The sequence below is a fragment of the Myotis myotis genome, unplaced genomic scaffold (genome assembly GCF_014108235.1).
Source record: "Myotis myotis isolate mMyoMyo1 unplaced genomic scaffold, mMyoMyo1.p scaffold_m19_p_13, whole genome shotgun sequence".
Lineage (NCBI taxonomy): Eukaryota > Metazoa > Chordata > Mammalia > Chiroptera > Vespertilionidae > Myotis > Myotis myotis.
In genome coordinates this window covers 18,404,985-18,430,771 of record NW_023416317.1, presented here as the reverse complement: position 1 = coordinate 18,430,771, position 25,787 = coordinate 18,404,985, and the positions used below count along the sequence as shown (strand labels likewise).

Below are 25,787 nucleotides of genomic sequence, written 5' to 3'. Positions count from 1 at the left end.
TCCTCCCTACAGATTGCGGCTGTGTCCATGGTCTATGTGACAATCGTCCAGGCAGTGGGGGTGTGTGTCAGAGTGGCACATGTGCCCCAGGCTTCAGCGGGCGCTTCTGCAACGAGTCCACAGGGAGCTGTGGGTCCACGGAGCAAGCCCAGAACTGCCACCTGCACGCCCGCTGTGTTAGCCAGGGCGGCACTGCCAGGTGAGGGCTCGAGCTTCCTCTCTGCCCGTCCATGACGTCACTGCTCAGCCTCTAGCCTCGCCCAGAGGTCACTGGAGGCCCCTCCCTCCCCCTCCCCAGGTGCCTCTGTCTCGATGGCTTTGAGGGCGATGGCTTCTCCTGTGCACCCAGCAACCCCTGCTCCCGCCCCGACCGTGGTGGCTGCTCAGAGAACGTCAGTCTCCTTGTCCACTCCCCGAGTCCTGCTTCAGGGGCGGGAGGAGGGACTCCTCTGCCCTCTGCCCTCTGCCCTGACTCGTTTATCCGTGGCTCTCACAGGCCGAGTGTGTCCCCGGGGCCCTGGGCACCCACAGCTGCACATGCCACAAAGGCTGGGGCGGGGACGGCCGTGTCTGCGTAGCCATCGACGCGTGTGAGCTGGACACGCGAGGCGGCTGCCACGCTGACGCCCTCTGCAGCTACGTGGGCCCCGGGCAGGTGAGGCACAGCCGGCCTGGGGACAGCAGCGTAGGGTGGGGGACATCCGTTCTGGGTCCTCTCCCCACACCCCCTCTGACTCCAGGAATGTCCACTCCGAGAACTGAAGCTCAGGGTCTCAAGTCTCAGACACAAATGAGAACCAGATCCGAAGTACTGAGTCGTACGACCTGGGAGCATCAGACACGTGCTGGAAGCCGTGAGAGGCTCCGGGAGATTTTTTTTTTTTTTTATTTTGGAGAGAGGAAGGGAGAGGGAGAGAGAGAAACATCGGCTCCCTCCTGCACGCCTCCTACTGGGGATCGAGCCCACAACCCGGGCATGTGCCCCACCCAGGAATCAAACGGGTGGCCTCCTGGGGCATGGGACAACATCCAACCAGCTGCACCACACAGGCCGGGCACGGCTCCCGGAGTTTTAATGGAAAGCGCATTCCAGGGCCAGTCTAGGCAGCATTTTTTCCAAATCAGAGGCCGTGACTCCCGTCTCTCAGGGATAAAGAACTCTTATAATCAAACCAGTGAGTTCTCTGCTCTAACTGGGCACTGGGGCCAGCGTCCCTGGCAGTCAGTTCATTCACTCACTCATCGGCTTCCCACGTGTCACCAGAGCCTGTTCCACGCTAGTTCCTGTTCTAAACGCAGGAATTTGATGTTGAGCAAATCAGGAGGAGACCCCTGCCCCAGGGGAGTGACAGCCCAAATCTTTACACTCATGGGCATGGCAATCTCAGACTCGTCACAGCGTCTCAGAACCGGGGCCCTCCATGTGAAGCGTTTCAACCTGATACACTCGAGGGCGAACTGGCATTTAAGAGCATCTAATACGCCAGCGGGGAGGCCAGGCCTGGCTGCTTCAGGATCAGCCTCTTCACGGACCCCTGGGCTCCCTGCCCTCCCACATCACCGTGGCCGGAGCCACCAGCCCAGGGGCCTTCGCAGTGAGAGCTCAGATGCGCATGAGCACCGAGCTCCAAACTCCACCAGGGGCTTTCACGTCCAGACCTGAGGGCTGGAGTAAGGCTGAGATGCCCCAACTGGCAAACAAGGGCAGCCGAGATCTGGGGAGTCTCGCCAGGCAGTCCCTGCAGCGAGGACAGGCCTCTAAATGACAGTGGGAAGGATCGGAGCTGCTGAGCAGGGGAGCAGGGTTTGCCCTTGGCAAACACCAGTCCGCTCACCCCGTCCCGCTGACCCCAGCAGTCCTGGCAGGGTCTCCATGGTTACTTCCCTGCCGATGCCATCACTCCCGGACTCATCCCGAGAGCCAGTCTCCCCTCTGGGCTCAGTCTCCCCATCTGGAGCACAGCTCTCCAGGTGGGGCTGGGGGAGCTCCAGGCCTCCCAGAGGAGCCAAGGGGGTGCTCCTGGTGAGATGAGGCCCTCTGCTCCCCTCTCCAGAGCCGGTGCACCTGCAAACTGGGATTCGCGGGGGACGGCTACTCGTGCAGCCCTATCGACCCCTGCCGGGCAGGCAACGGTGGCTGCCATGACCTGGTGAGAAGGCTTGGAGCCTGGGGGGTCCCTCCAGGGTGGGCCTCGGCTGCAGCTCTCTGGGTGTCCCTGTCTCTGGTCAGAACCGACATCTTTCTAAACCCCAAATCCAAACAGTGTCACCCCTTGCCACAGGATAGAGCTTTCACTCTTTATTACGGCCCAGCATTGCCCAGCCTGCTCTCTGCCCTGACCCCCACTGCCCGCCTTCCACACTCCTCTCAAGGTCACTCTGAGCTCCTCGCTGTCCCCTATCTCGCTCGCTCTAAGCCACCATGCCGCTACCGGCGTATTCCGGAGGCGTATTCCGGAGGCTTCCCGGAGCCACACCTTTGGCCAGCTAGCTCCTTTCCTGAGGGTACAGGCCTCCCCAGACCTGGGCCTCCATGACTCGCCTGTCGGGTGGGTGATGTCAAATGCACAGTGATCTGAGCGGCCAGGCACACCAGGGGCAATGCAGCCGGGGCGGCCGGAGAGGCACCCGGTGGGGACAAGTGGTTGGAAAGGCGGATGGTAGGAGGATGGGTGGCCAGGGTGGACAGAGAGATGGAGGACGGGTGCTGTCCAGTTTGCCACATGGGTGCTAAATGGAGGGCCATGATTCTCTGCCCCACCTCCACCCCAGGCCACCTGCCAGGCAGTGGGGGGAGGCCAGCGGGTCTGCACATGCCTCCCTGGCTATGGGGGTGATGGCTTCAGTTGCTACGGAGACATCTTCCGGGTGAGTGGTTCCCTGTGCCGGGGGAGGGGCCCTCCCATGCACCCCAGGTGGGAAGGGGCAGTGCTGGGGTCCCTGAGGGGGGAGGGAGGCTGAGGTTTGTCCCTAAGCCCATGGCCTCAGCTCTTTCCTTCCCCTAGGAGCTGGAGGCAAATGCCCACTTCTCTGCCTTCTACCAGTGGGTTAAGGTAGGACAGGGCAGAATGCTGGGTGGGGCTCACATCCAGGAGGCCTCCTGGACACGGGTGCCCCATCACATCTCCCTAGCGGTGTAGGGGGGCAGGCCTGGAGGCTGGGAGCAGGCGATCTCAGGGTGGGGGCTGCCTTCACCCTCCTCCCGTCCCTCTGCACACGGCATGCACAGAGAGCTGGCATCACGCTTCCTGCCGACAGCCGAGTCACAGCCCTGGTGCCCTCTGAGTCTGCCATCCACAGGCTGAGCCCTGAGGACCAGGCCTTCTGGCTGCAGCCGAGGATGTTGCCACAACTGGTCAGGTGGGCAGCCAGGGTCGGGCCCTGGGAGGGGGCTTCTGTGTGAGACCAGCTCCTCCCGGGGTTCTCTGCCTGGCATGTGTCCACCCCTGGGTAGAGCCCCATCCCAGAGGTCTCTGCAGGTTACACTGATCTGTCCCATGGTCCCCCCACTATCCCTGCAGGGCCCATTTTCTCCAGGGGGCCCTCTCTGAGGAGGAGCTGGCCCGGCTGGGCGGGCAGGAGGTGGCCACCCTGAGCCCCACCACACGCTGGGAGATTCACAACATCAGTGGGGTACGTGGTGAACTCTGGGCAGAAGGGGGGACCGTGCAGGGCATGGGAGGGAACTTGAGTGACTGCAGGCTTCCTGGACCAGGGACCCCAGGGGGTGAGATTGGGGTCCCCTTGCCCTGCCTAGGGCTGAGCTCAGAGGGTGTGCCAGGGACACTTTTGCCGCTGGGCTGGGCAGTGTTTGGTCTAGCAGTGACTGCTTGCCAGGAGTTGTCTGTCCATCTTTGTGTGTACACACCCCCCTTTCATGCATGGGCCCTGCTGAGGGTCTGTGTGCCCATCTGGTTACTCCTGAGTCTGAGGGTGTCCGGACCAGGCTGAGGGCCACCTGTGGGTGCCTGTGTGCCCAGCAGCCTCTCTGTTGGTGCTACACCCACTCTTACGTGTCTGCCTGTGTCCACTGTGGCTGAGCTCTGCCTGCTGCTTTCCAGAAAGTCTGGGTGCAGAATGCCAGCTTAGACGTGGCTGACCTCCTTGCCACCAACGGTGTCCTACACGTCCTCAGCCAGGTATGGTGGAGGGGAGTGTGTGTGCCCAGGGCACTGCCCAGGCAGGCTGAGGGCGGTGACATGCTCACTAGCCCCCATGCTCTGTTACAGGTCCTACTGCCTCCAAGAAAGGACGTGCCGGGGGGGCAGGGCCTGCTGCAGCAGCTGGACTCAGTGCCTGCCTTCCACCTCTTCCGGGAGCTGCTGCAGGTGAGGGCGAGAGGAGAGGGGAGTTCATGGTCAGGGGCGCCCTTCCCCAGGTGTGGAGGCGGCTGGCCAGCCCCAGGGTCAGGACCCAGGGTGATGATGCTATTATGCCATTCCCTGACCCTGACCCTGACCCCTGTCCCTAGAACTACAGTCTGGTGCCCCAGATTGAGGCTGCCACTGCCTACACCATCTTCGTGCCCACAAATCACTCTCTGGAGGCCCAGGGCAACCACAGCAGCCTGGTGAGGTCACTGGGATGGAGGTCGGGGTGGGGGGGCGCAAAGGGGCACGATGGGTGGAATGCCAGCCACATCCAGGGCCCTGGGTCGCCCTGAGCTTCTCCTTCCCTCAGGATGCGGACACAGTGCGACACCACGTGGTCCTGGGGGAGGCGCTCTCCTCGGAAACCCTGCAGAGGGGCGGACACCGCAACTCCCTCCTGGGCCCGGCTCACTGGCTTGTCTTCTACAACCACAGTGGCCAGGTTTGTGGGGACAAGGAGACCTGACCGTGAGGCCCCCCCTCTTTGGAGTTCCTCCGTCTGGGAGCCCCCTGTTCGTGGAGATAGCCCAGCCCTGGGGTGAGGGTGGGCTGGGCTGGGCTGAGCCTCCTGCCCCACTTCCCAGCCTGAGGTGAACCACGTGCCGCTGGAAGGCCCGGTGCTGGAGGCTCCCGGCCGCTCGCTCTTCGGCCTGTCGGGCGTCCTGACGGCGGGCTCCAGCCGCTGCCTGCACAGCCACGCCGAGTCCCTACGGGTAAGAGCCCCTGAGGGTGAGCTGCGGGGCCAGGGGAGGGCAGCAGCCTTTCAGAGCTGGGAGGTGCGGCCTGTCGGGCGGGAACCTTGGTCGGGATAGGAGAGCCGTCAGCCTGCCGGAAGGAAGATGGGTTTGGGGCCTCCTCCCAGGGACCACCTGACGCTCTGCAACCCCCCACCCCCCCCAGGAGAAATGTGTGAACTGCTCCCGGAAATTCCGCTGCTCTCGGGGCTTTGAGCTGGAGGTGAGGCTACATTGGCGCACCCCATCCCCGCCTTGCCTGCTCCCACTGCCCCCAGATCTGCTCGCCCAGGTGTGGGGCACTGGGAGGGCGTGGCCTCTCCACTCCCTGGTCGAGGCCAGGAGGCCTGGGCCCAGGTCTGCCCGGAGCAGGCCTCACTCAGACTTGCACCCGGAGGCCTGTGACCTGTGGCCCAGGCCTGGATCCTGCCCGCCCTCTTCTCAGCAGGTCTGTGTCTCATCTAGCTGCCCCTCTGCTCTCCTGCTCATGCCTTACCCTCTGATACCTGTGGTCCCTCTGTCTGTCTCTCCAGTCACAGTCCTGCCCTACCCAATCCACCAGCTGAGCCCTCCTGCCTGTTCCCATTTGCAGGACACTCCCAAGAAGAGCTGCGTCTACCGATCTGGCTATTCCTTCTCCCGGGGCTGCTCTTACACGTGTGCCAAGAAGATCCAGGTTTGCCCTGAGCCTTCACACCCATATCTTTGACCAGAATGAAGTCGGGGCCCGGGGAGAGCCCAGATTAGATGTCAAGGGCAGAAGCAGGGTTGGGACTAGACAAGGCCAGTGAAGCAAAGGCCCAGGAAAAGGGGAAGAGACAGGTCGAGGCCAGACGGGCCAGTGTTTGTTCCTGTGGCCATGCCCCCAGGGAGGGGGAGGGGAGGGGGAGAAAGGCCCAGAGTGAACCATCAGCCAAGCCCCAGGGGCAGCACCTGGGTCCAGCGCGTCCCCTCACTGTGGGACCTGGCACAGCCCTGCCATGGGGAGGGCTGTCCGTGGGCTCCTTCCCCCTGGATCCGCTGGCTTTGTTCTATGGCTTTGTTCCCAAGATGCCCTCCCCACTCCCAGCATTTTGCATCTCCTTGATGTCTGTCCTGGCCTGTGCGGGCCTCTCCTTGCACCCCTCCCCGCAGGTGCCCGACTGCTGCCCCGGTTTCTTCGGCACCCTGTGCGAGCCATGCCCGGGGGGCCTGGGTGGGGTGTGCTCGGGCCGCGGACAGTGCCAGGACAGGCTTCTGGGCAGTGGGGAGTGCCGCTGCCAGGAGGGCTTCCACGGAACAGCCTGTGAGATGTGTGAGCTGGGCCGCTACGGGCCCAACTGCACTGGAGGTGAGGACCGGGGAGGGGGCAGGAGCGGTCGATATCCTGGCCGCAGACAGCAGTCACGGAGATACTGCAGCAGAGGCAGGACAGAAGCCGCGGGTAACTCCCGTCCTCCTTTGTCCACTCCCAGTGTGTGCCTGTGCCCACGGGCTGTGCCAGGAGGGGCTGCGAGGGGACGGAAGCTGTGTCTGTAATGTGGGCTGGCAGGGCCGACGCTGTGACCAGAGTGAGTGGCCCCAAAGGGGAGGCAGGTGACCCTGGGAGGCAGTTCCTGGGTCTGAATGACCAGAACCCTCCCATCCTCCTACTCCCCAGAAATCTCTGGCCCTCACTGCCCAACGAAGTGCGACCCTAATGCCAAGTGAGTGAACACGGCCTGGAGCAGGTGGGCAGTGGGTGGGGGGACTGGGGTCAGGGCAGGGGCTGGGCGGGCATCAGCTGACTGCTGTCACCCCTCCCAGCTGCGTGCAGGACTCGCCGGCGGCGGCCCCTGCCTGCGTCTGTGCCGCGGGGTACTCGGGCAACGGCACCTCCTGTTCAGGTCCAGCCACACTGAAGCCCCGAGCTCCCCATGAAATTTTGGGGTGGCTTTCCCTGCAGAACCCTCTCCACTCCTCCTAGATCCAGTCTCTCCCTCTGACCTTTCCCTTCGCCCTTGCCTCCCCTGTCCCCACTCCATCCCGTGCCTGTTCCTCACAACTTCCTGGGATCATCTACCTAGAGGTGGACCCCTGTGCTCGCCACAATGGGGGCTGCTCCCCCCACGCCAACTGCACCAAGGTGGCGCCTGGGCAGTGGACATGCACCTGCCTGGATGGCTACACGGGCGATGGGGAGCTGTGCCAGGGTGAGGCTGGGATCCCCAATCTGGGTGTATGTGGGACCAGGGGTCTGGTTGCATTGATCTCAGTCAGACTAAGAAGGGCTGAGGGGCACATGGGGTGTGGGTTCTGAGGCTGCGGAGAGTAGGGGATGAGCACCCAAATGAATGGATGAATGCAGGGGGCACCCAAGGCCCCCCTCATCCCAATGTCTCTTCCCTCAGAAGCTAACAGCTGTCTCATCCACCATGGGGGCTGCCACGTGCACGCAGAATGTATTCCCACAGGTCCTCAGCAGGTCAGCACAGCAGGGTTGGGCCCTGGTAGGGGGGTGACCAGGGCTGGGGGGCGCGTACTCCTGTCCAGGGTGCTGGCCCACTCTTGGGTCCCAGCAGCCCCCGAATCAGGATTTGGGACAGGTCTCCTGCAGCTGCCGCGAGGGTTACCATGGGGACGGCATCCGGACCTGTGAGCTCCTGGACCCCTGTGCCCAGGTCAGGCCCCAAGCCCCACCCCATTTCAAGGGGGAGGAGACCAGGCAGGAACCGGCCCTCCTTGTCCCCAGCAGGGTTCTAAGGGCCTCTGAAGGATGAGCTGCCTCCCCATAGGCTCAAAACTGGCTGCTCAGTAGGAAACAGCTTTGGGGGGTTAGGGGTGTTGGACAGGCATCTTCCTGGCCCCTTTCCCAGGGCTGGTTGGGGCAGAACAGTCCTGGGAGCTACTGAAGTCTCTCTCCTGTCCTTGCGCCAGAATAATGGAGGCTGCAGCGCCTATGCCGTGTGCAAAAGCACCGGAGATGGTCAGAGGACGTGCACCTGTGACCCAGCCCACAGTGTGGGCGATGGTTTCACCTGCCGTGGCCGAGTCAGCCTGGTAATGATGCCCAAGTCGGACTCCTGACCCAGCCTTGGCTGTGTCCCACTTGGGCCTGACCCATGATTTGATCCTGATCTTGCCCAACCATTACCCTGAGCCTGACTCCTGACTCCGCCAGGCCTATGGTCCATGAAACTAATCCTGCCCCTAGCTCAGACCCCCTGGCTTTCCTGTCCTCATCTCTGTCTTGGCCAGACCTTGGGCTGCAGGTGCGGGGACAGGCACCGGGCCTTAAGTGGGGGCCATCCCAAATCTGAGCTGGTCTCCCCCACCCTTACCCCCCCCCCCCCCCCCAGGAACTCCTTCACGACAGGAACGCCTCATTCTTCAGCCTCCACCTCCTGGTGAGTGACCTGCCTCCACTTCCTGTCCTGCCTGGGCGCCCCGACCCACGGGCCCCGCCTGCCCGGGCGCCCCGACCCACGGGCCCCGCCTGCCTGGGCGCTCTTACCCACGGGCCCCGCCTGCCTGGGCGCTCTTACCCACCGGCCCCGCCTGCCCGGGCGCCCCGACCCACGGGCCCCGCCTGCCCGGGCGCTCTTACCCACCGGCCCCGCCTGCCCGGGCGCCCCGACCCACGGGCCCCGCCTGCCCGGGCGCCCCGACCCACGGGCCCCGCCTGCCTGGGCCTTGGCGATCTCGTTTGCTCAGGGGGTTGGCTGGGCTGGTCTCTCAGAATCCAAGTCCTTCCCGGAAGATCCATGGGCGCCCCGAGTTGGTCCGCGGCTGCCCCCCTTCCACTCCAGCTCTCTCCCCTCTTCCCCCAGAAATACAATGAGCTCAAGGGCAACGGGCCTTTCACAGTCTTCGTGCCTCATACAGATCTAATGACCAACCTGTCGCGGGTAACAGCTCCCAGGGGCAAGGCTGGAGGGCTGGGTGCTGCGTGGCGAAGGCGGCACAGGGCCCCCTTCACCCTGGCGATTCCTCCTCCAGGATGAACTCGCCCGGATTGGAGCCCATCGCCAGCTGGTGTTCCGCTACCACGTGGTGGGCTGCCGGCAGCTGCGCAGCCCCGACCTGCTGGAGGAAGGCTATGTCACCACGCTCTCGGGGCACCCACTGCGCTTCAGCCAGAGGGAGGTGAGCCAGGCCCCACCCCAACAGGAGCGGAAGCAGACCCAGGACTCCCCTGCTTTTGAGCTCCCGCCCCTGCGAGCCTGTGCCTGTCCCCTTGCGTTTAAGACCCTCTCCCTTCCGCTGGCCGGAGCGGGCTCAGTGGGTTGGGGTTGAGTTCCGCTCTGGACCCTGCCCACCACCACGGGCCTGTTCCGGGGGCCCAGTATTTTCTGGCCCCGTGTGGGTCCCCGCTCCCCAGCCCACCTGCGCCCCCTGCTGTTTCCCTGAGAGGTGAGACGCCCTTCCTTCTTGACCCCGCCCACCTGCTTCAAGATTTGCCCAACCAAGGCTCGGTCCCTGCCTCAGGCCCCACCCACAGCTCCTGAGCCACCAATCACCGTCATACAGTTTCGGCCTCGCCCTTAGGGCAACATCTACATCAATGACTTCGCACGAGTGGTGAGCAGTGACCACCAGGCGGTGAACGGCATCTTGCACTTCATTGACCGTGTCCTGCTGCCGCCGGACGTGCTGCACTGGGAGCCTGAGGATGCCCCGATCCTGCGGGTATGACCTGGAAGGCAGGTGGCTGGGGGCTGGAGAGCCCTCCTCCCTCCCCACCTGAACGCACAGCTCACCAGCGCCTTTCCCTAGAGAAATGTCACCGCCGCTGCGGACAGCTTCGGTTACAAGATTTTCAGCAGCCTTGTGACGGTATGCTCCTGTGTGTGAGCCTGTTAGTGTGTGCACCAATGCACGTGTGTGTGTCTGTGCTCAGCTGTGCACACCCACCTGTGTACAGACCTGTCGTCCCCTGTGTGCGTTCAGGCCATGTTTGTGTGCGTGGGCTTCCCAGCGTGGGCACAAGGATGCGCTGGCTCTGTGTGCCCACATACCTGACAGCAGTCAGGGTGTGTGCGTGCAGGTTTATCCCTTGTATGTTCCCGTAGCTGCCTGGGGCGGCTGCAGAGGAGGGTGGCTGGTGGGGAGGCTGCCTGGGTCTCTGTGGCCCTCCAGTCTGACTAGGCTGTGACTGCACGCCTCGTCCTCCCTGCCAGGTGGCTGGTCTCCTGCCCCTGCTTCGTGATGCGTCCCATAGGCCCTTCACAATGCTGTGGCCCACAGACTCTGCCCTGCGTGCCCTGCCGCCCGACCGCCAGGCCTGGCTGTACCATGAGGACCACCGTGACAAGCTGGCAGCCATTCTCCGGGGCCACGTGATCCGTAACATAGAGGTGGGTGCACCCCCGACCTTGGTCCCCACGGACTGCCACCCAGCCTGCCTGCCGAGCTCCAACCATGGCTTCTTCTGCTCAGGCCTTGGCGTCTGACCTGCCCAACCTGGGCCCACTTCGCACCTTGCACGGAACCCCCATTTCCTTCTCGTGCAGCCGGGCTCGGCCGGTGAGTCTGGGGAGATGGCCTGAGGGAAGGAGGCAGGGGCCCTGCATTGAGGGCTGGGCTGCTGTGCATCTGTGAGCCCCATGTATCCCACACCCTCTGCCTGCAGGGTGAGCTCATGGTGGGTGAGGATGACGCCCGAATTGTGCAGCGACACCTGCCCTTTGAAGGTGGCCTGGCCTATGGCATTGACCAGCTGCTGGAACCACCTGGCCTTGGAGCCCGCTGTGACCACTTTGAGACTCGGCCACTGTGGCTGGTAAGGGGGCAGAGGTAGACAGGCAAGGGCCCAAGCCCACCTGTACCGTTCATCCGCCTGACCTTGCTGTATTGGCTCCCATTCCTTCCAGAAGATTTGCAGCATCTGCGGGCAGGAACCACCATGTCCTGAGGGTTCACAGGAGCAGGTAAGGGGCTGGGAGCTGAGTGGAGGTTTGGAAGGGCTCAGGACCTCCAAGTTCAGGCTGTTTGCAGCCTGACTCCTCTTGGCTCAGGGAAGCCCCCAGGCCTGCCTGCGCTACTTCTCAAAGCTGTGGACATCGCCTGCGCTGCGTTCCTTTACACTGCGCAACCTCTGGGGCCAGCCCCGAAGTCTGGCCAGGGGCTGCCACCGCAACTGTGTCACCACCACCTGGAAGCCCAGCTGCTGCTCTGGCCACTATGGCAGCGAGTGCCGAGGTGAGCGTCCGAGGTGGCGGACACTGCTGATTGGCTCCTCTGGCTGCCGAGGGCACAGACCTGGCCATTTCTGAGAGGGGTTGGGGAGCTCAGGGGCTGGGGGTGGTGCGTGGATTTTACTAGGAGAGGCTCTAAGAGGTGGAATGGGTGTGTAGATGGTAAAGGACCCCGTGGGGTGTGCTGGGGGCCTGGAGGGTGCTCAGCAGCGTGGGGACTTGGGTGGGTTGCTGCATCTGAAGAACCTGGGCTGTCATTGGGTGGAGGATGGACGGTGTGCCTGGGCTGGGGCTGCTGTGGGGGACAGGGGCAGTCCTGAGGAGAGTCCCTGGCCCCACTTCACTTCTCCTACCCCCACCCCTAGCTTGCCCTGGGGGTGCCAGCCACCCCTGCAGTGACCATGGCGTGTGCATGGACGGCATGAGCGGCAGTGGGCAGTGCAGGTGCCATTCGGGGTTTGCTGGGACAGCCTGTGAACTCTGCGCCCCAGGGGCCTTTGGGCCTCATTGCCAAGGTGGGCTGTCCTGCCCCTCCCTGCCTTGCCCCCCCCCTGCCTTGCCCCCCCCCTCCCTTGGCCCACATGCCAACTCCCTCCTCCTGCTTGTCGCTTTCTGTAGCCTGTCGCTGTGCCTCTCATGGCCACTGTGATGAGGGCCTTGGGGGCTCTGGCTACTGCTTCTGTGACGAGGGCTGGACTGGGCCATTCTGTGAAGTGCAGCTGGGTGAGTGACCCTGTGCTGGTGCCCACCCTGCACACACCAGTGCGTGCCCCAGCTGCACACTCAGGTGGGATGGAGCTGGGGGCATCCAGGAGGGCAACTACTAACCTTGATATGTGGGGTGGGCCCCGGGGACAGAGCTGCAGCCTGTGTGTGTCCCACCCTGTGCACCCCAGGCAGTATGCCGTGCAGGCAACATCTGCGAATGCAGCCTGGGCTACGAAGGGGATGGCCACACGTGTACAGGTGAGCAGGTGGGAGGGGACATGAGGTGGGAGGCCCATTCCCCTCCTGTCACCTGGTCCAGTCACTCTCTCCCTTCCCCAGTGGCAGACCTGTGCCAGGATGGGCGTGGTGGCTGCAGTGAGCATGCCAACTGCAGCCAGGTAGGGACAGTGGTCACCTGTGCCTGCCTGCCAGACTACGAGGGTGATGGCTGGAGCTGCCGGGCCCGCAACCCCTGCGATGACAGCCACCGAGGGGGCTGCAGCGAGCATGCGGACTGCCTGAGTACCGGCCCAGTGAGCAGGGGGAGCCCAGCAGCTGGGTGGGGGGTCCCAGTGGGTTCCCCATCCCTAAAGGGCACCTGCCTGCTCTCCTGCCCCAGAACACACGGCGCTGTGTGTGCCACGCCGGCTACGTGGGTGATGGACTGCAGTGTCTGGAGGAGCCCGAGCCACCCGTGGACCGCTGCCTGGGCCAGCCCCCACCGTGTCACATGGATGCCGTGTGCACAGACCTGCACTTCCAGGGTGAGCTTCCCTGCCTGCTCTGTGCCTGTTTCTTATCTCAGGGCCCCAGCTGACTGCATCCCTCCCTCCTGCAGAGAAACGGGCTGGTGTCTTCCACCTCCAGGCCACCAGCGGCCCTTATGGTCTCAACTTCTCTGAGGCTGAGGCAGCATGTGGGGCCCAGGGAGCTGTCCTTGCTTCTCTTCCTCAGCTCTCCGCTGCCCAGCAGGTGCGTGGGACCCAGGAGCATGGAGCCAAGCCTGTGGGAGCCCCTTGAGTTGGGCCTTGGGTCTCAACATCCCCCCCTACCTCTACAGCTGGGCTTCCACCTGTGCCTTGTGGGCTGGCTGGCCAATGGCTCAGCCGCCCACCCCGTCGTTTTCCCTGAGGCAGACTGTGGTGCTGGTCAGGTGGGAGTAGTCAGCCTGGGCACCCGGAAGAACCTGTCGGAGCGCTGGGATGCCTATTGCTACCGTATGCAAGGTGCAGCCGCCCCCACCATGCCTCACTCCCCTGCTCTGCCCCTTCCCACCGACCCACCGACCCACCGACCCACCCCTCTCCCACAGATGTGGCCTGCCGATGCCGCGATGGCTTTGTGGGTGATGGGATCAGCACGTGCAATGGAAAGCTGCTTGATGTACTAGCCGCCACCGCCAACTTCTCCACCTTCTATGGGGTGTGCAGAGGCCCTGGGGGTTCAGGGTAGCTGGGGTCCCTGGAGAGGGAGCCTGCTCACAGCCCTGTCTCCCCACCCTCCCAGATGCTGCTGGACTATGCGAATGCCACTCCTCGAGGTCTCGACTTCCTGGATTTCCTGGACGATGAGCTCACCTACAAGACACTGTTTGTCCCGGTCAATGAGGGCTTTGTGGACAACATGGTAACTAGCAGGGGGTATGGCCTGCTCCCTCTGGCTGGTCCAGGCCAGCAAGCAGGGCGAGTGGCCTTGGCTTTGCCCACAGACACTGAGTGGCCCGGACCTGGAGCTGCACGCCTCCAACGCCACCTTCCTGAGCACCAACGTCAGCCAGGGCACCTCGCTCCTCTCCCGCTCGGGCCTCAGGCTCGCTGTCAGTGCTGTGGGCTCCGACAACAGTTCTCAGGCCCCTGGGGTAAGTCTGGCCTCTCCCCCCTGACCCTCCCTCCCCCCCTGGACCTGACTCTGGTCTCCCTCCAGGCCCCAAGGACAGTTGTGGTTAGCCGCGTCATCGTGTGGGACATCATGGCCTTCAATGGCATCATCCATACTCTGGCCAGCCCCCTCCTGACACCCCCCCAGCCCGTGAGTTGATGGGGGTGGGGAGCGGGCAGAGCTGCGAGGGCGGAGACAGCGTGGCCATGTCCTTGACGTCCTCCTTGTGTGCAGCGGGCGGTGGTGGCACCCGAGGCCCGGCCTGTGGCAGCGGGCGTGGGGGCTGTGGTAGCTGCTGGGACACTGCTGGGCCTGGTGGCTGGAGTCGGCTACCTCCGTGCCCGAGGCAAGGCCGCCGGCTTTGGCTTCTCTGTCTTCCAGGTAGGGCTGGGTGGTGGGTTGGGGTTGGGGTAATGGATGTTGCTCTAGGCCCCTCACCACTCACCTCTCTTCTCAGGCAGAAGACGACGCTGACGACGACTTCTCCCCGTGGCAGGAAGGGACCAGCCCAACCCTGGTCTCCATCCCCAACCCAGTCTTTGGCAGCAACGATACCTTTTGTGAGCCCTTCAATGTGAGTGTGGGGGACGGGGAGTGTGGGGGGAAGTGGGCCCAGGGCCTGGTCTCAGCCCAGCCCACTGGGTCCTCCCTGCAGGACTCGCTCTTGGAGGAGGACTTCCCCGACACCCAGAGCATCCTCGCAGTGAAGTGACGCGGCAGAGGCGGCGGGAGAGACCCCTTTATTGCCATCGGGGCAGGAGGGCGGGGCCTGTTCTGGACAATAAAGGTTCCTCAGCGGATGTGGGCCATGTCACTGAGGAAGGGCGTCTTCATGCAGCCGGTGCAGAGCTGGTCCATCCAGAGCGGTGCCTCGTGCTGCAGGGGCGTGCGGCGCGGGTAGAAGGTGAAGTCCACGCGGTAGTTGAGCAGGCAGCTGAGGGAGGCCATGTACAGGTCGGAGAAGCGCACGAGGCGCCGTGAGAAGTAGGTGGGGTTGTGGAAGGTGCGGAAGATGCTCCCAAACTGAGCGTTGAACAGGGCCTTGGTGAGACACCTGGGGAGGGAGACAGGACGCACTCCAGGGGCCACACAGGACGGGGCGGACGGGCTCCTGCTCTCGCCCCACCCTGCTCACCTCAGCTCCTGCCGCTCCTTCACCCAGGAAGCCAGCACCTGCCGTGACTCGGCATCCTGGTAGGTCTGGGGGAGACAAGCGTGCCCTGGATGTGTGTGCCCAGGTGGCAGCCCTGGTCCCACCCCCGGGAAATCTGGCCAGCCACGCACCTGCATGCGCTCCAGCAGCCCCGTGAGCGCCTGCTGCCACGTCAGCGAGTGCATGTACTGCTCCGTGTTGATGATGCGGATCTCACGCTCCAGCTCGGGAATGATGGCACCTGTGCGCCAGCCGTGCCGCAGCATGAGATCCTGGGGGGCAGGGTGGAGGACAAGGCTCAGCCCCAGCTGGGGGCACCCTCCCCAGCCCAGAGGCCCAGTCTTGTCCCCCTCACCGCCAGGTCACTGTAGAGGTGATCTCCGAAGTAGAGCACACGGGGGCCACGCCATTCTGTCAGACGCAGGAAGTCAAACAGGTTTCCCTGGGGACAGGAGGGGACACGGCTGAGCCCAGTGGACCCAAGGGACTCCCCTGCTGCCAGAAGCACGCCTGGTTCTTCACCCTTCCTCCTCAATCTCAGACAGCGAGGCCTTTTCGGCCGGATGCTGAGCTGCCCTTTCCCGTGGCCTGCTGTCTCCTCTGGGCTCTGGCCCTGGCTACCTCCGCCTCACACTCAGGCAGGGGTCGCCTGCTGCAGGAAGGTCTCCTGTAGGCCTGGCACGGTGCCCGTGTGCCTCCAGAGTCTCCCCTCACACCCATCCCAGGCGAGGGACCGCGTCCACTCTGTGGGAAACAAACGGCAGCAGTGACCCCATGGCCCTGAAGCTCTGGCCTCCCTGGCCTGAGCCCAGGGGGACCCGGCAGACCAATGGCAGACCTCACTGAGGCCATCTGCCCCTCTGGCTCCAAAGCTGGAGAAAAGATGAAAACACTCAGCCAGGCTCAGACACTACAGAGGAAACTCCCAGGGGAGAAGCCAGGGGCCCAGAGCAGGAAGTGCAGCAGCCACAGGGCAAGCGCCCACACCCCAGGTGAGAACTGTTACTCAGCAAAAAGGAGTCACTAAAGCAGGAGGCCCAGGGAGAGGAAAGCACAGGTGGTTGCGAAAGACTTCACTGTTGACAGGAGCCCAGTGGCGAGGCTGAGGCTCAGGGACCTGTAGGAGAGGGCGGTATGATGGGCAGAGGGGATGTGCCCTGAATGAACCAAGAGAAAGAATCTGGAGGCACAGATGCTGAGTCAGGAAGGAGCCAGAGCAGCAGGAGAGGGAGGGAGGAGGGGAGGGAGCAAAGACAGACAAGAACCAAGCAGGATCCAACACACACACTTCAGAACATCAGCCCTAAGGAAACATCGGAAAGCTGCCAAAGGGAGATCACATGCTCCCCACAAAGCTGTGTGACCCTCAGAGTGAGGGAACGTCTGCCCGTGGGGCCATGAAGACGGGGCCAGCAGGTTGGGAGACGGAGCAGTGCCTGTAGGCCAGGCCTCCACACTGGGTAGGAAGGCTGCTCCCTGTGGCTGTGCTTCTGGCCCAACTGTGGCTTCCTCCCTCCCCCAGCTCCTAGAGCTCCAGCCCCCAAGACAGCCCACTCAGCAGCTCGGCCAGGATTTCCGAATTCCATCCAGGCCAAATGCCTAATCAGCTCCAGCTCAGAGCCACCCCGCAACCCCCTACCAGGCCCCTTCTCGCCTTCTCATCTTCCTAGGCAACGGGGAGGGGAGGTCTCCCAGAGCAGCAGCGGTCGCCAACCGGTGGTCCAAAAGGTCGGGACCACTGAACTAGAGGCCCAGGAACCGCTCCAACCAGGCATGTCTGGCTGCAGCAGAGCCCGCAGCCCCAAGCAGTAACAGTGCCATTTACTGGACACTTAGCAAGTGCCTGGCCAGTCCAAGGCCTTACCACCACTCAGGCTGAGCATGATGCCTCTTCACCAGGTGAGGCAGGCAAGGCACCAAGAGGCCAAGTAACTCGGCGAGGCTCCCTCTGCCAACCAGGATGGAGTGAGAATTCAAATGCAGGCAACCTGACCCTCAGGCCAAGTCCTTGACACTGCCTAGGCCTGTGCCCTGAGAGCCACTCCCTGGTGCCCCAGGAGGCGATGCCACTGCCCCCTGGGGCTTCGGTTGGCCTTTGAGCCATCCACTCACCCAGGTGCTACTCCCAACTAGATGGCCCTCACCTGCCGATAGATCTTGCCCTTTTCCAGGCTGGTGATGCGGTCCCACTGGAGCGAGCCCTTCTCATCAAGTTTTCGGAAAGGCCTAGGGTCGGGGGTAAAGGGTGTGACTTAGTCTGTGGCAAGACCATGAACTAGGTACCATCCCACTCTGCAAAGGCCCACCTGCTCATGTGGGCCACCTCCCACATGCCAACAAGAGGGCATCCGCACCCCAAGCACACAGGGCAGTACCCAGAGGGCATTCGGAAATATGACTACAACCCCACTCCCTGGCACCGCCGCCCCTGCCAGGCCCATACTTGCGCGGGTCGGTGAAGAAGCTGGGTTTGTCCGCCTGGACAATGACCACATCAAACAGCTGGCGCCAGTCGGGACCCACCATGTGCCGCATCCCCTTGTCCCTGGACAGGAAAGGGCAGAGGTGGGACAGGTGGTCTGAGGGCTGGGGCCAGCCTGCTCCCACCTGGACTCCCCCTCCCCACCAGGGTGGGGCGGGGCTCACACGAAACTGAAAGGGCTGTTGGTGATGAGGAAGAGCTGCTTCCCGTGGTCCACCAGGCGGCTCAGGACGGCGAACGTCTCATCCCCTCTCAGGATGTACTTCTCTAGGGGGGAGATGTGCCTGTGAGAGCCAGCCCTGCACCTGCCCAGGCAGGCTGCAACCACCGGCCACCCTTACCCATGTCCCGCTCGATCCACTGGTACATGAGGCCCTTCACGTGCACATCTCGAATGGCATCCTGGGGGCAGTGGAGGGACAGTGAGGTGCAGTGGTGACCAGGAGGGCCTGCCCTGTTGTGTCTGGACTTCCCCTTCCCTGCCACCCCAAACAGGCCCAGCACCCTCACCGTTACATCCTTGTAGAGGTGCGCTTGGTCAAACTCCAGGCCATGGCCCAGGAAGTGATCCACCACACAGGAGAGCAGCGCCATCTCCGGCAGCGAGAAGATGTCCATGAACTGCTTGATGGAGGGGCCCTGAGGAGGGGGCACTGCTTTAGCAACCTCTCCAGCCCCGCCACCCCCAGCTCTGAAGACCAAGGGCTCCAAATCTGCCTTGGGACACTAGCAGAGGGTGCAGCTGTGGGTCAGGGGCGTGGGCCTGGCCTCCTAGGGAGCCAGCACCCACATTGGATCACTGAGCGGGCTGCCCTGGGCAGCACAGTGAGTACCTTGCCATAGAAGTCGCTCATCTGGTACAGTGGGATGTGCTGGGTCCCCCCATACAGGTCGATCACCTCCTCATCTGGCACAGGTTGCAGGCCCCTGGGTGGGCATACAGACATCAGTCCCAAGTGGTCCTGAGCCCAGGCAGAAGTGTAGGGTGGGGAACAGTGGGGGGAGGCAGGACAGTGAGATCTGGAACGGACAACTACGGTGGGGTCAGGGCGGAGGCAGCACTGACCTGTAGGCCGTTCCCAGCTGCACATAATGGAAGGCATCAATCTTCATCAGAAGGCTCTGGGGGCACGAGGAGAGCGGGATGGGCGGTGAGGAAGGAGTCTGCCATCGGCCATGAGCCAGCCTTTCCACCCCCTACACTGAAGCCCCAGGTGGATGGTATCAAGGGGATCACATACACACCAAGAAGCTAAAGCTATGAATGAGGCCACGGGGTGAGACGGTGAGCTCCCTCCATGGGGGGTGGGGGACCAAGAAAGTGGCTGATGCACAACCAGTAAGGAGGGGCCAGGGGGAATCAGTGGTCTAGCCACTCACCTTCTGAATGTCATAGTGGAGGCCACGGATGGCAAAGCTGGGATTGTAGTCATACTTCCGAATGCCCTCTGGGTACTGTGGGGGGAAAGTGGACCAGGCCTGAGCCAGTGGCACGGCCACACTGCTGGCTGAGCAGCGGCCTCGGAGGATCAATTCAGCCACCTACTCTCCAGGGCCTGGGAACCCTGCCTGGCTAGCCTCACCTTGTAGTGCTCAATCAGGATGTCCCGGGCGGCATTAAAGATCTCTGGATGCAGTGAGTCTGCGTACTGGGCCAGCGTGTAGTCATAGTCGAAGCCATAGACCTCGACATCGTGCAGGCTGATCTCATTGTTGGCATAGATGGCGGCTGGGTTTAGGAGGCTGCAGACCTCAGGGGGCAGGAGGTCTAGAGGAAGGAGATGCAAGTGTGAAGATGATGATCACGCAAGCAGCAAACAGTTACTGAGCACTTTCCAGGTGCCCAGCCCTGGGAGTCTCCCAAGACACCCAGGATGGGTCCTCTTAGCCCAGTGCTGCAGGTGGTCAAACTGCAGAGGCTCAGAGAGAAGTCATTGCCCAGGGTCACATGCTCGGGGTCAGGCAGAGCTGGCAACGGCTGGAACTACCGTGCGGTCCTGTTACACCATCACCTGCAGCCCGCCAGGTGCACTAAGCCTGTGCCTCCTCCAGGCTCTCAGAAGCCCCATCGGAAGCATGGCTGTGTGCCGACCCCCTCCCCTTGCCTGAGGCTGGGGGCGGGACTTGGGAACATTATTGGAGTGGGAGGTATTGGGTAGCCCGCCTGCCACTCATGCTCCCAGCTCTGAGCACCTGCCAGCCTTTGAATCAAGGCCTCTCTAATAGGATTTCAGCGGCCTGCCAGCCCACATAATGACATTTGCTGCCTCTAGCCAGGGAACATTGCTAATTACGACAGGCAGGACGTGTGATGTCGGGATCTGGGCCGTTACCCAGGCTGCTCCCTCTGAGGATGCAGCCATAACCACTCCAAGCCCCTGGCTGCTCCAGAGGGGCTGAGTGACACTGTGCAGAGTGGGCTCTGGGGTCCCCAGGCTCATCTGCCTTAGTTTCCTTATCTGTACAGTTAGGGAGGTGGGTGGGGGAAAGACATGGGTTTTGTTTTTTTAAAAATATATTTTATGGATTTTTTTACAGAGAGGAAGGGAGAGGGATACAGAGTTAGAAACATCGATGAGAGAGAAACATCGATCAGCTGCCTCCTGCACACCCCCTACTGGGTATGTGCCCACAACCAAGGTACATGCCCTTGAGTGGAATCGAACCCAGGACCCTTCAGTCTGCAGGCCGATGCTCTATCCACTGAGCCAAACCAGTCAGGGCTAGGCATGGGTTTTGAAGTCAGAGAGGTCAGACCAAACCCTCCTCCTCATGGCTGTGACTTCAGGAAAGTCCCCTCACTTTTGGGCCTCAGTTTCCTTGTCTCTGAAAGGGGAAATAAAAATTGTACCAATAGAGAACCAAGATGGCGGCATAAGGTACAAACCTGTACGTGCTGCCCCCCACAACAACATTAAAACCACAACTATAAGACAAAACAGCTGTCATCCCCCCGAGGCTGCTGCACCTGGGTGCGCGGGAAAGGGACAAGCTCTGAACTCATTTCCGGTGAGACCCTGGGGTCCAGGCTCCTACGGGGAGAAACGGGACTGTCTTGCAGCGGGTCGGAGAGCGAAGGTGACTTTCTCACGAGCTGCTCGCAGGGATCATTGTTGCTGTAGGGGCCCGCAGCACTTGGGAGTCACAGAATCGGAGTCGTGGGGTTTCTGACGACACCATTGCTGTTTGCCCCGCCCTGGGAACTCTCTGAGACCCCGCCCCACTACATCCCCTCCCGAGCTGTGCTGGGCGGCACAAAGGAGGCACCTGTGCTTTTGCAGCCTAACAAGCTGCAGTGAATCAGAGAGCTCAAAAACTTCCAAACTCCAAACAAAGAGGAGAAATCTGCTGATATCGCTGTAGCCCCTGCTGGGTGGACCCACACAGTGGTTGACTTGGAGATCCAGGAGCCAGGGTACCCCTGGTCAGATACTAGATTTCAACTCCTCACACCTACCTATAAGGGACACACTCAAGAAGCAGACCCAGTGAGCACCAAAGCCCCACTGAAGCAAGTCCTGCCGCATAAGGGTGTCTCCAGCACAGCAGTTCTTATAGACACAGTGGCTCCTCGCAGTCAGCCAAAAATGCGAAGACAAAGAAACATGTCACAAATGAAAGAAATGGAGGAAAGCAAACTAATGGAGGACATAGAGTTCAGAACCACGGTTTTAAGGTTACTCAAGAATCTTCTATGAACCTCTGAGGAACTTAGTGAGACCTTCAAGGATTTTAATGAGAATGCCAAAAAAATGGAAAAGGACCAGTCAGAAATGAAACATACACTGACTGAAATAAAGAATAATATACAGACTCCCAACAGCACACGAGAGGATCCCAAGAATCAAGTCAAAGATTCGAAACGCGAAGAAGCAAAAAACACCCAACCAGAAAAGCAAAATGAAAAAAGAATCCAAAAATATGAAGATAGTGTAAGGAGCCTCTGGGACAGCTTCAAGCATACCAACATCCGAATTATAGGGGTGCCAGAAGAAGAGAGAAAGCAAGATGCTGAAAGCCTATTTGAAGAAATAATGACAGAAAACTTCCCCCACCTGGTGAAAGAAATAGACTTCCAAGTCCAGGAAGCGCAGAACCCCAAACAAAAGGAATCCAAAGAGGACCACACCAAGACACATCATAATTAAAATGCCAAGAGCAAAAGACAAAGAGAGAATCTTAAAAGCAGCAAGAGAAAGAAACTCAGTTACCTACAAGGGAGTACCAATACGACTGTCAGCTGATTTCTCAACAGAAACTTTGCAGGCCAGAAGGGAGTGGCAAGAAATATTCAAAGTGATGAATGCCAAGAACCTACAACCAAGATTACTTTATCCAGCAAAGCTATCATTCAGAACTGAAGGTCAGATAAAGAGCTTCACAGATAAGGAAAGCTAAAGGAGTTCATCACCACCAAACCAGGATTATATGAAATGCTGAAGGATATTCTTTAAGGGATAAATACCACATGATCTCACTCATTTGTGGAATCTAATGAACAACATAAACTGATGAACAAGGACTGATCCAGAGACGGAGAGGCATTGATTGGACTGTCGGGCCCTGGAGGGAAGGTAGGGGAGGGTGGGGGTAAGGGGAAGAGATCAACCAAAGGACTTATATGCAAGCATATAGGCCTAACCAACGGACACGGACAACGAGGGGGAGGGGGGCGGGGGGGGGGGTTGGGACGGGGGGCATGAGCAAGGGGGGTAGGGGATAACGTGGGGATAAGGACACAGATGTAATATCTTAATCAATAAAAAATATATTAAAAAATTGTACCAATAAAGATATTTAAAACATTGTGCCAACCTACAGAATTATCACCAAGAGGGACACACAGAATGTGCTCTGTGCAGCATTCCCACTCTGCACTGTGGCAAAGCAGGATTCAATGGTCAATGCGCCTCCTCGTCCTGGATGTCCCTATGTTGCTCAGGGAGCAGGGGCTGCAGGGGGAAGGGAGCAGACAGGACAAGGTGCACAGGACCTTGCAGGGGCTCCTTTCCGGAGACCTCTAGCCTGTGGCTGAAGTCCAAGCAAACACCCAAGCCCTAGGGATTCCTGCTTCAGCCACAGTCAGTCATGTTCTCAAAGCAGAAGCCCTTGGCCTGGCAGACACTTGCTGATGAGCTCCCAGGCTGAGGCTCCACCCCTACCCGCTCTCCGCTCTCCGCTGGGGCCCAGTGCAGGGAGTGGGTGGGAGAACTGGTGTGGCTGGTTCCTCTGGTGGACCCAGGCCAACCTAGGCCTGGCACAGAGCAGCTGTTTAGAAGATGATTCCTGGGTGCAGACAAAACACTCCTCACTTGGAGCCACGTGAGCGACAGCTGCCTTTAGCCTTTTGGGGAGCTGCTTCTGAGGCCCCTCATCTGGTGTCAAGAGGACCTGCCCCCCCCATGGCCCTGAGTTCCTGGGCACCAACAATGTCTGGTGGTCCCCAAGAGGGGAGGGGTCTGCTCGGCAGGACAGCCCCTTGTGGGCAGAGTTCTGGCCATGTCCAGGCTTTCGCCTCTCCCCTTGAGGATGTTCCCAGGGATGGACAATTCTCCGAGGAACGAAGCAGGATGGGGAAACAGCCCACAGTGCCTGGCTTCCTGACCCGACCTCTGGACTGAAAAAACACACAGCTCTGGGGCCACAGTTCCCACTCCCTGCCACAGGCGGCTGTGCTCAGGGCCAGGTGAGCAGGAGGTGTCCCTCACCCTCTGGCCTTCCAAGCTCACCGGTCTCACTGCCCAGCCCCCACCCTTCTTTCTCCTCCTCAGCCCCCAGCTCCAAAGCCTCCCCCGCTCAAGTCAACTTGTGGGTGTCACCCTCCCAGCTGCTGCGGGGAGCACCCGCTAGGTGCTTTAGAAGCTCAACTTGTTCAATCCTCACTGCAATCTGGTGAGGTGATCACTTATTCCTCTACCATGCAGAGGAAGAAACTGGAGAGGTTAAAGTCATGTTCCAAACTACCCAGCAGTAGACAGTGGAGAAGAGATCTGAATTCAGCCACTCCACGTGCCTTACTCACGGGGCAGCCTCAGCCTAGCCTCCCTCTGATGTGGGAGGGGGCAGGCTGGCCTGGGGCCTGGCACTGGGCAACAAATTGCCCAAAGGCATTAGCCCAAAGACCTAGAAAACCCAGCCAGAGGGGCGTTGGGTTGGCGGGAGTTGGAAGGGGGCAGGAAGGCTGGTTCACCCTGGCACTCACCCTGGCATTAGCAAATGACCTGCCCCGTTCACATCAAGAGGAGCTTGGGGTCTCCATGAAGATCTGAAGACCCATGGGAGCCCTGAGAGGCAAAGCCCAATACACCTCCCTCGGCCCTCCCCCAACACCTGCCAGGGAGGCTTTTCAAGCTGCTCTTCAGCGGGTCTTAACCTTGAACAGCATCCCAGGCTGCTCCCTAGACCAGTGATGGCGAACCTATGACACGCGTGTCAGAGGTGACAGGCAAACTCACTTTTTTGGTTGATTTTTCTTTGTTATATGGCATTTAAATATACAAAATAAATATCAAAACTATAAATCTTTGTTTTATTATGGTTGCAAATATCAAAAAATTTCTATATGTGACACTGCACCAGAGTTAAGTTAGGGTTTTTCAAAATGCTGACACGCCGAGCTCAAAAGGTTCGCCATCACTGCCCTACACCCAGGGTGGGCAGTGCATCCCCAGAGAGCCCCATGAGCTTCAAAACCATCATTCCTCAGGGGTTGTAACTGCTCTGCCTCCAGCTTCTCAAGAGGTGAGTCCCGACCGTCCACCCACCCTCCCAGGCCTCCACACAGTGAGCGGAATATTCCAGACGGGCCCCTGTCTTATCAGACAACGAAAGCCCTGTCACCCGCGGGGAGAGGCTCCCTGCCCTTCCTGTCCTGGGTCTTTCTGCGCCATCGCCACAACCCTGCGACAGAAGCACCAGGATTGTTTTACACCTAAGACAGCGACTTTCAACCCTGCTCATCTCATGGCACACAAACCAATTACTAAAATTCTGCAGCACACCCAAAAGTAAGTTTTTTGTCGATCTGACAAAAAAACCCCACAAAAGGTATAACTTTGACTAATTCACAGTGGACGGCTACCGTCATTTTTTTATTTGACAAACTAAGGGAAAAGAGGTCAGTGCCCCTGACTCAATACTCAGGTATTGCATGTTTTAAAAATTCTTGCGGCGCACTGGCTGAAACTGCTGACCTAAGACACTGAGGGTCTGAGAGGGTGAGGCCAGCTGGGCACCACCCAGCTGGACAGTGATAGGGCCAAGCCCCAAACCACATCTGTGTGCTGCAGAGGCGGGCCCCAGGGGACCCCTGGGCAAACACCAGCGCTCTCAACTCTCTGGCCTCCCCAGGCCGGCCCAGCCTGCCCCTCTTCGAGGAGGCTTCAGGCCTCCAGCCCATCCTGCAGGGGGAGAGAGGCCACAGGACACGGAGTGAGCACTCCGGCCAAGGACGCAGCAATCCTGGACTGGAGCAACTTGGTCTCCCTCCTTCCCTTCCAGGGCGGAATCCAGGGGGCCTGCAAGTCTGATCAGCGGACGCCGAGGTCGGCCAGTCCCTAGGAGCCAGTTCCGGCCAGCGCCGCCGGCTGGCTTTGTCCCTGCTGCTCCCGCCCCAACTACGTCCCCTACGAGAACAAGGGGTTGGGGGCGTTTCCGCAGCGGCCTCCCGGCAGGCGGGACCCCGAGCAAAGAGAGCGGGGCCCCTACATTCCGCGGTCGCTTCAGGAGCCCCGAGCTCCTGCAGACGGAGCCGGCGAACAAACCTCCTGCCTGTCCGCTCCAGGCGTCGGGGGTCCCCGGAGGCTCCCGGGACCACCCAATGGAGCCGCTCCCGGAGAACCGCCCGGCCTGCGGAGTCCCAGCGAACCCCACGGCAGCGCTCCCCACCGAGAGCGGCACCCCGACGGCTCGGGGGCGATGCCCCCGCGCGCGTCTGCAGCCGCCAGGACACCCCCCGCCGGCGCCGTCCGGCCCGGGCTCACCCACCGTGCACCAGCCTCCGCATATCTTGGTAACGAGCCCACAGGTGCGCGCTGAGCTCGGAGCCGCCGGCGGGGGCCGGGGCGGGCGCAGAGCACGGAACGCCGGGGCCCGGGGGGCCGCAGCCGGGGCAGGAGGGCGAGGACGAGGTGGCTCGCGGCCGTCCGTGGCCTGGGCACGGCAGCCAGCGCCGAGCGGCCGCCCGCAGCCCCACGCCCGCCATGCCCGCTGCGCGCCGCCCGCCCGCCGAGCCCACGACCCGTCGGCTGGTCCACCACCCCCGACTGCGCGCCCGCCACGGTGGCCGCGTGCTCCTCACCGAGACCG

At 61.3% G+C, this 25,787-nt stretch overlaps 2 protein-coding genes across 10 annotated transcripts in view; one reads left to right on the top strand and one right to left on the bottom strand.

The window, feature by feature from the left end:
• The window catches only part of STAB1 (stabilin 1), a 26,885-nt gene extending 12,240 nt beyond the window's left edge, over positions 1-14,645 (top strand). For 7 of the 9 annotated variants that reach the window (XM_036331994.1, XM_036331993.1, XM_036331991.1 and 4 more), the window contains 47 exons: positions 13-199; positions 299-392; positions 497-655; positions 2,055-2,150; positions 2,773-2,868; positions 3,006-3,053; positions 3,230-3,360; positions 3,522-3,633; positions 4,062-4,139; positions 4,230-4,328; positions 4,472-4,570; positions 4,681-4,812; positions 4,955-5,083; positions 5,271-5,327; positions 5,697-5,780; positions 6,239-6,434; positions 6,559-6,654; positions 6,744-6,789; positions 6,890-6,969; positions 7,150-7,275; positions 7,474-7,547; positions 7,669-7,743; positions 8,000-8,122; positions 8,422-8,469; positions 8,893-8,970; positions 9,062-9,208; positions 9,611-9,751; positions 9,839-9,898; positions 10,243-10,419; positions 10,502-10,588; positions 10,695-10,844; positions 10,936-10,992; positions 11,080-11,263; positions 11,625-11,774; positions 11,878-11,982; positions 12,118-12,225; positions 12,307-12,500; positions 12,587-12,731; positions 12,806-12,939; positions 13,028-13,193; positions 13,280-13,389; positions 13,474-13,593; positions 13,676-13,825; positions 13,891-13,995; positions 14,080-14,226; positions 14,303-14,419; positions 14,501-14,645. In XM_036331994.1, the coding sequence (XP_036187887.1) occupies positions 13-199; positions 299-392; positions 497-655; positions 2,055-2,150; positions 2,773-2,868; positions 3,006-3,053; positions 3,230-3,360; positions 3,522-3,633; positions 4,062-4,139; positions 4,230-4,328; positions 4,472-4,570; positions 4,681-4,812; positions 4,955-5,083; positions 5,271-5,327; positions 5,697-5,780; positions 6,239-6,434; positions 6,559-6,654; positions 6,744-6,789; positions 6,890-6,969; positions 7,150-7,275; positions 7,474-7,547; positions 7,669-7,743; positions 8,000-8,122; positions 8,422-8,469; positions 8,893-8,970; positions 9,062-9,208; positions 9,611-9,751; positions 9,839-9,898; positions 10,243-10,419; positions 10,502-10,588; positions 10,695-10,844; positions 10,936-10,992; positions 11,080-11,263; positions 11,625-11,774; positions 11,878-11,982; positions 12,118-12,225; positions 12,307-12,500; positions 12,587-12,731; positions 12,806-12,939; positions 13,028-13,193; positions 13,280-13,389; positions 13,474-13,593; positions 13,676-13,825; positions 13,891-13,995; positions 14,080-14,226; positions 14,303-14,419; positions 14,501-14,557 (5,354 nt within the window). In that variant the 3' untranslated portion in view covers positions 14,558-14,645. Of the gene's footprint in view, positions 1-12; positions 200-298; positions 393-496; positions 656-2,054; positions 2,151-2,772; positions 2,869-3,005; positions 3,054-3,229; positions 3,361-3,521; positions 3,634-4,061; positions 4,140-4,229; positions 4,329-4,471; positions 4,571-4,680; positions 4,813-4,954; positions 5,084-5,270; positions 5,328-5,696; positions 5,781-6,238; positions 6,435-6,558; positions 6,655-6,743; positions 6,790-6,889; positions 6,970-7,149; positions 7,276-7,473; positions 7,548-7,668; positions 7,744-7,999; positions 8,123-8,421; positions 8,470-8,892; positions 8,971-9,061; positions 9,209-9,610; positions 9,752-9,838; positions 9,899-10,242; positions 10,420-10,501; positions 10,589-10,694; positions 10,845-10,935; positions 10,993-11,079; positions 11,264-11,624; positions 11,775-11,877; positions 11,983-12,117; positions 12,226-12,306; positions 12,501-12,586; positions 12,732-12,805; positions 12,940-13,027; positions 13,194-13,279; positions 13,390-13,473; positions 13,594-13,675; positions 13,826-13,890; positions 13,996-14,079; positions 14,227-14,302; positions 14,420-14,500 lie in introns of those variants that run through there. The other 2 variants (XM_036331988.1, XM_036331995.1) reach the window with 2 other exon arrangements.
• NT5DC2 (5'-nucleotidase domain containing 2) lies at positions 14,571-25,787 on the bottom strand. Its single transcript, XM_036332000.1, has 14 exons — positions 25,467-25,787; positions 19,064-19,248; positions 18,861-18,935; positions 18,547-18,602; positions 18,314-18,407; positions 17,991-18,119; positions 17,822-17,882; positions 17,645-17,747; positions 17,442-17,543; positions 17,143-17,224; positions 15,354-15,440; positions 15,130-15,270; positions 14,981-15,045; positions 14,571-14,899 (listed from the first exon to the last, which is right to left on the bottom strand). The coding sequence occupies exons 1-14, from the start codon at positions 25,681-25,683 to the stop codon at positions 14,638-14,640; spliced, it is 1,659 nt and encodes a 552-aa protein (XP_036187893.1). The 5' UTR covers positions 25,684-25,787; the 3' UTR covers positions 14,571-14,637.

Bases quoted from the DNA above. Each gene is read 5' to 3' on its own strand.
- NT5DC2 (XM_036332000.1), bottom strand. From the start codon at position 25,683: ATGGCGGGCGTGGGGCTGCGGGCGGCCGCTCGGCGCTGGCTGCCGTGC. The intron at 18,408-18,546 runs GTCAGTGCTGCC...ATGCCCACCCAG, and splicing joins CAGCTGGGAACGGCCTACAG to GGGCCTGCAACCTGTGCCAG. The intron at 17,883-17,990 runs GTGAGGGTGCTG...CACTGCCCCCAG, and splicing joins ACCTCTACAAGGATGTAACG to GATGCCATTCGAGATGTGCA.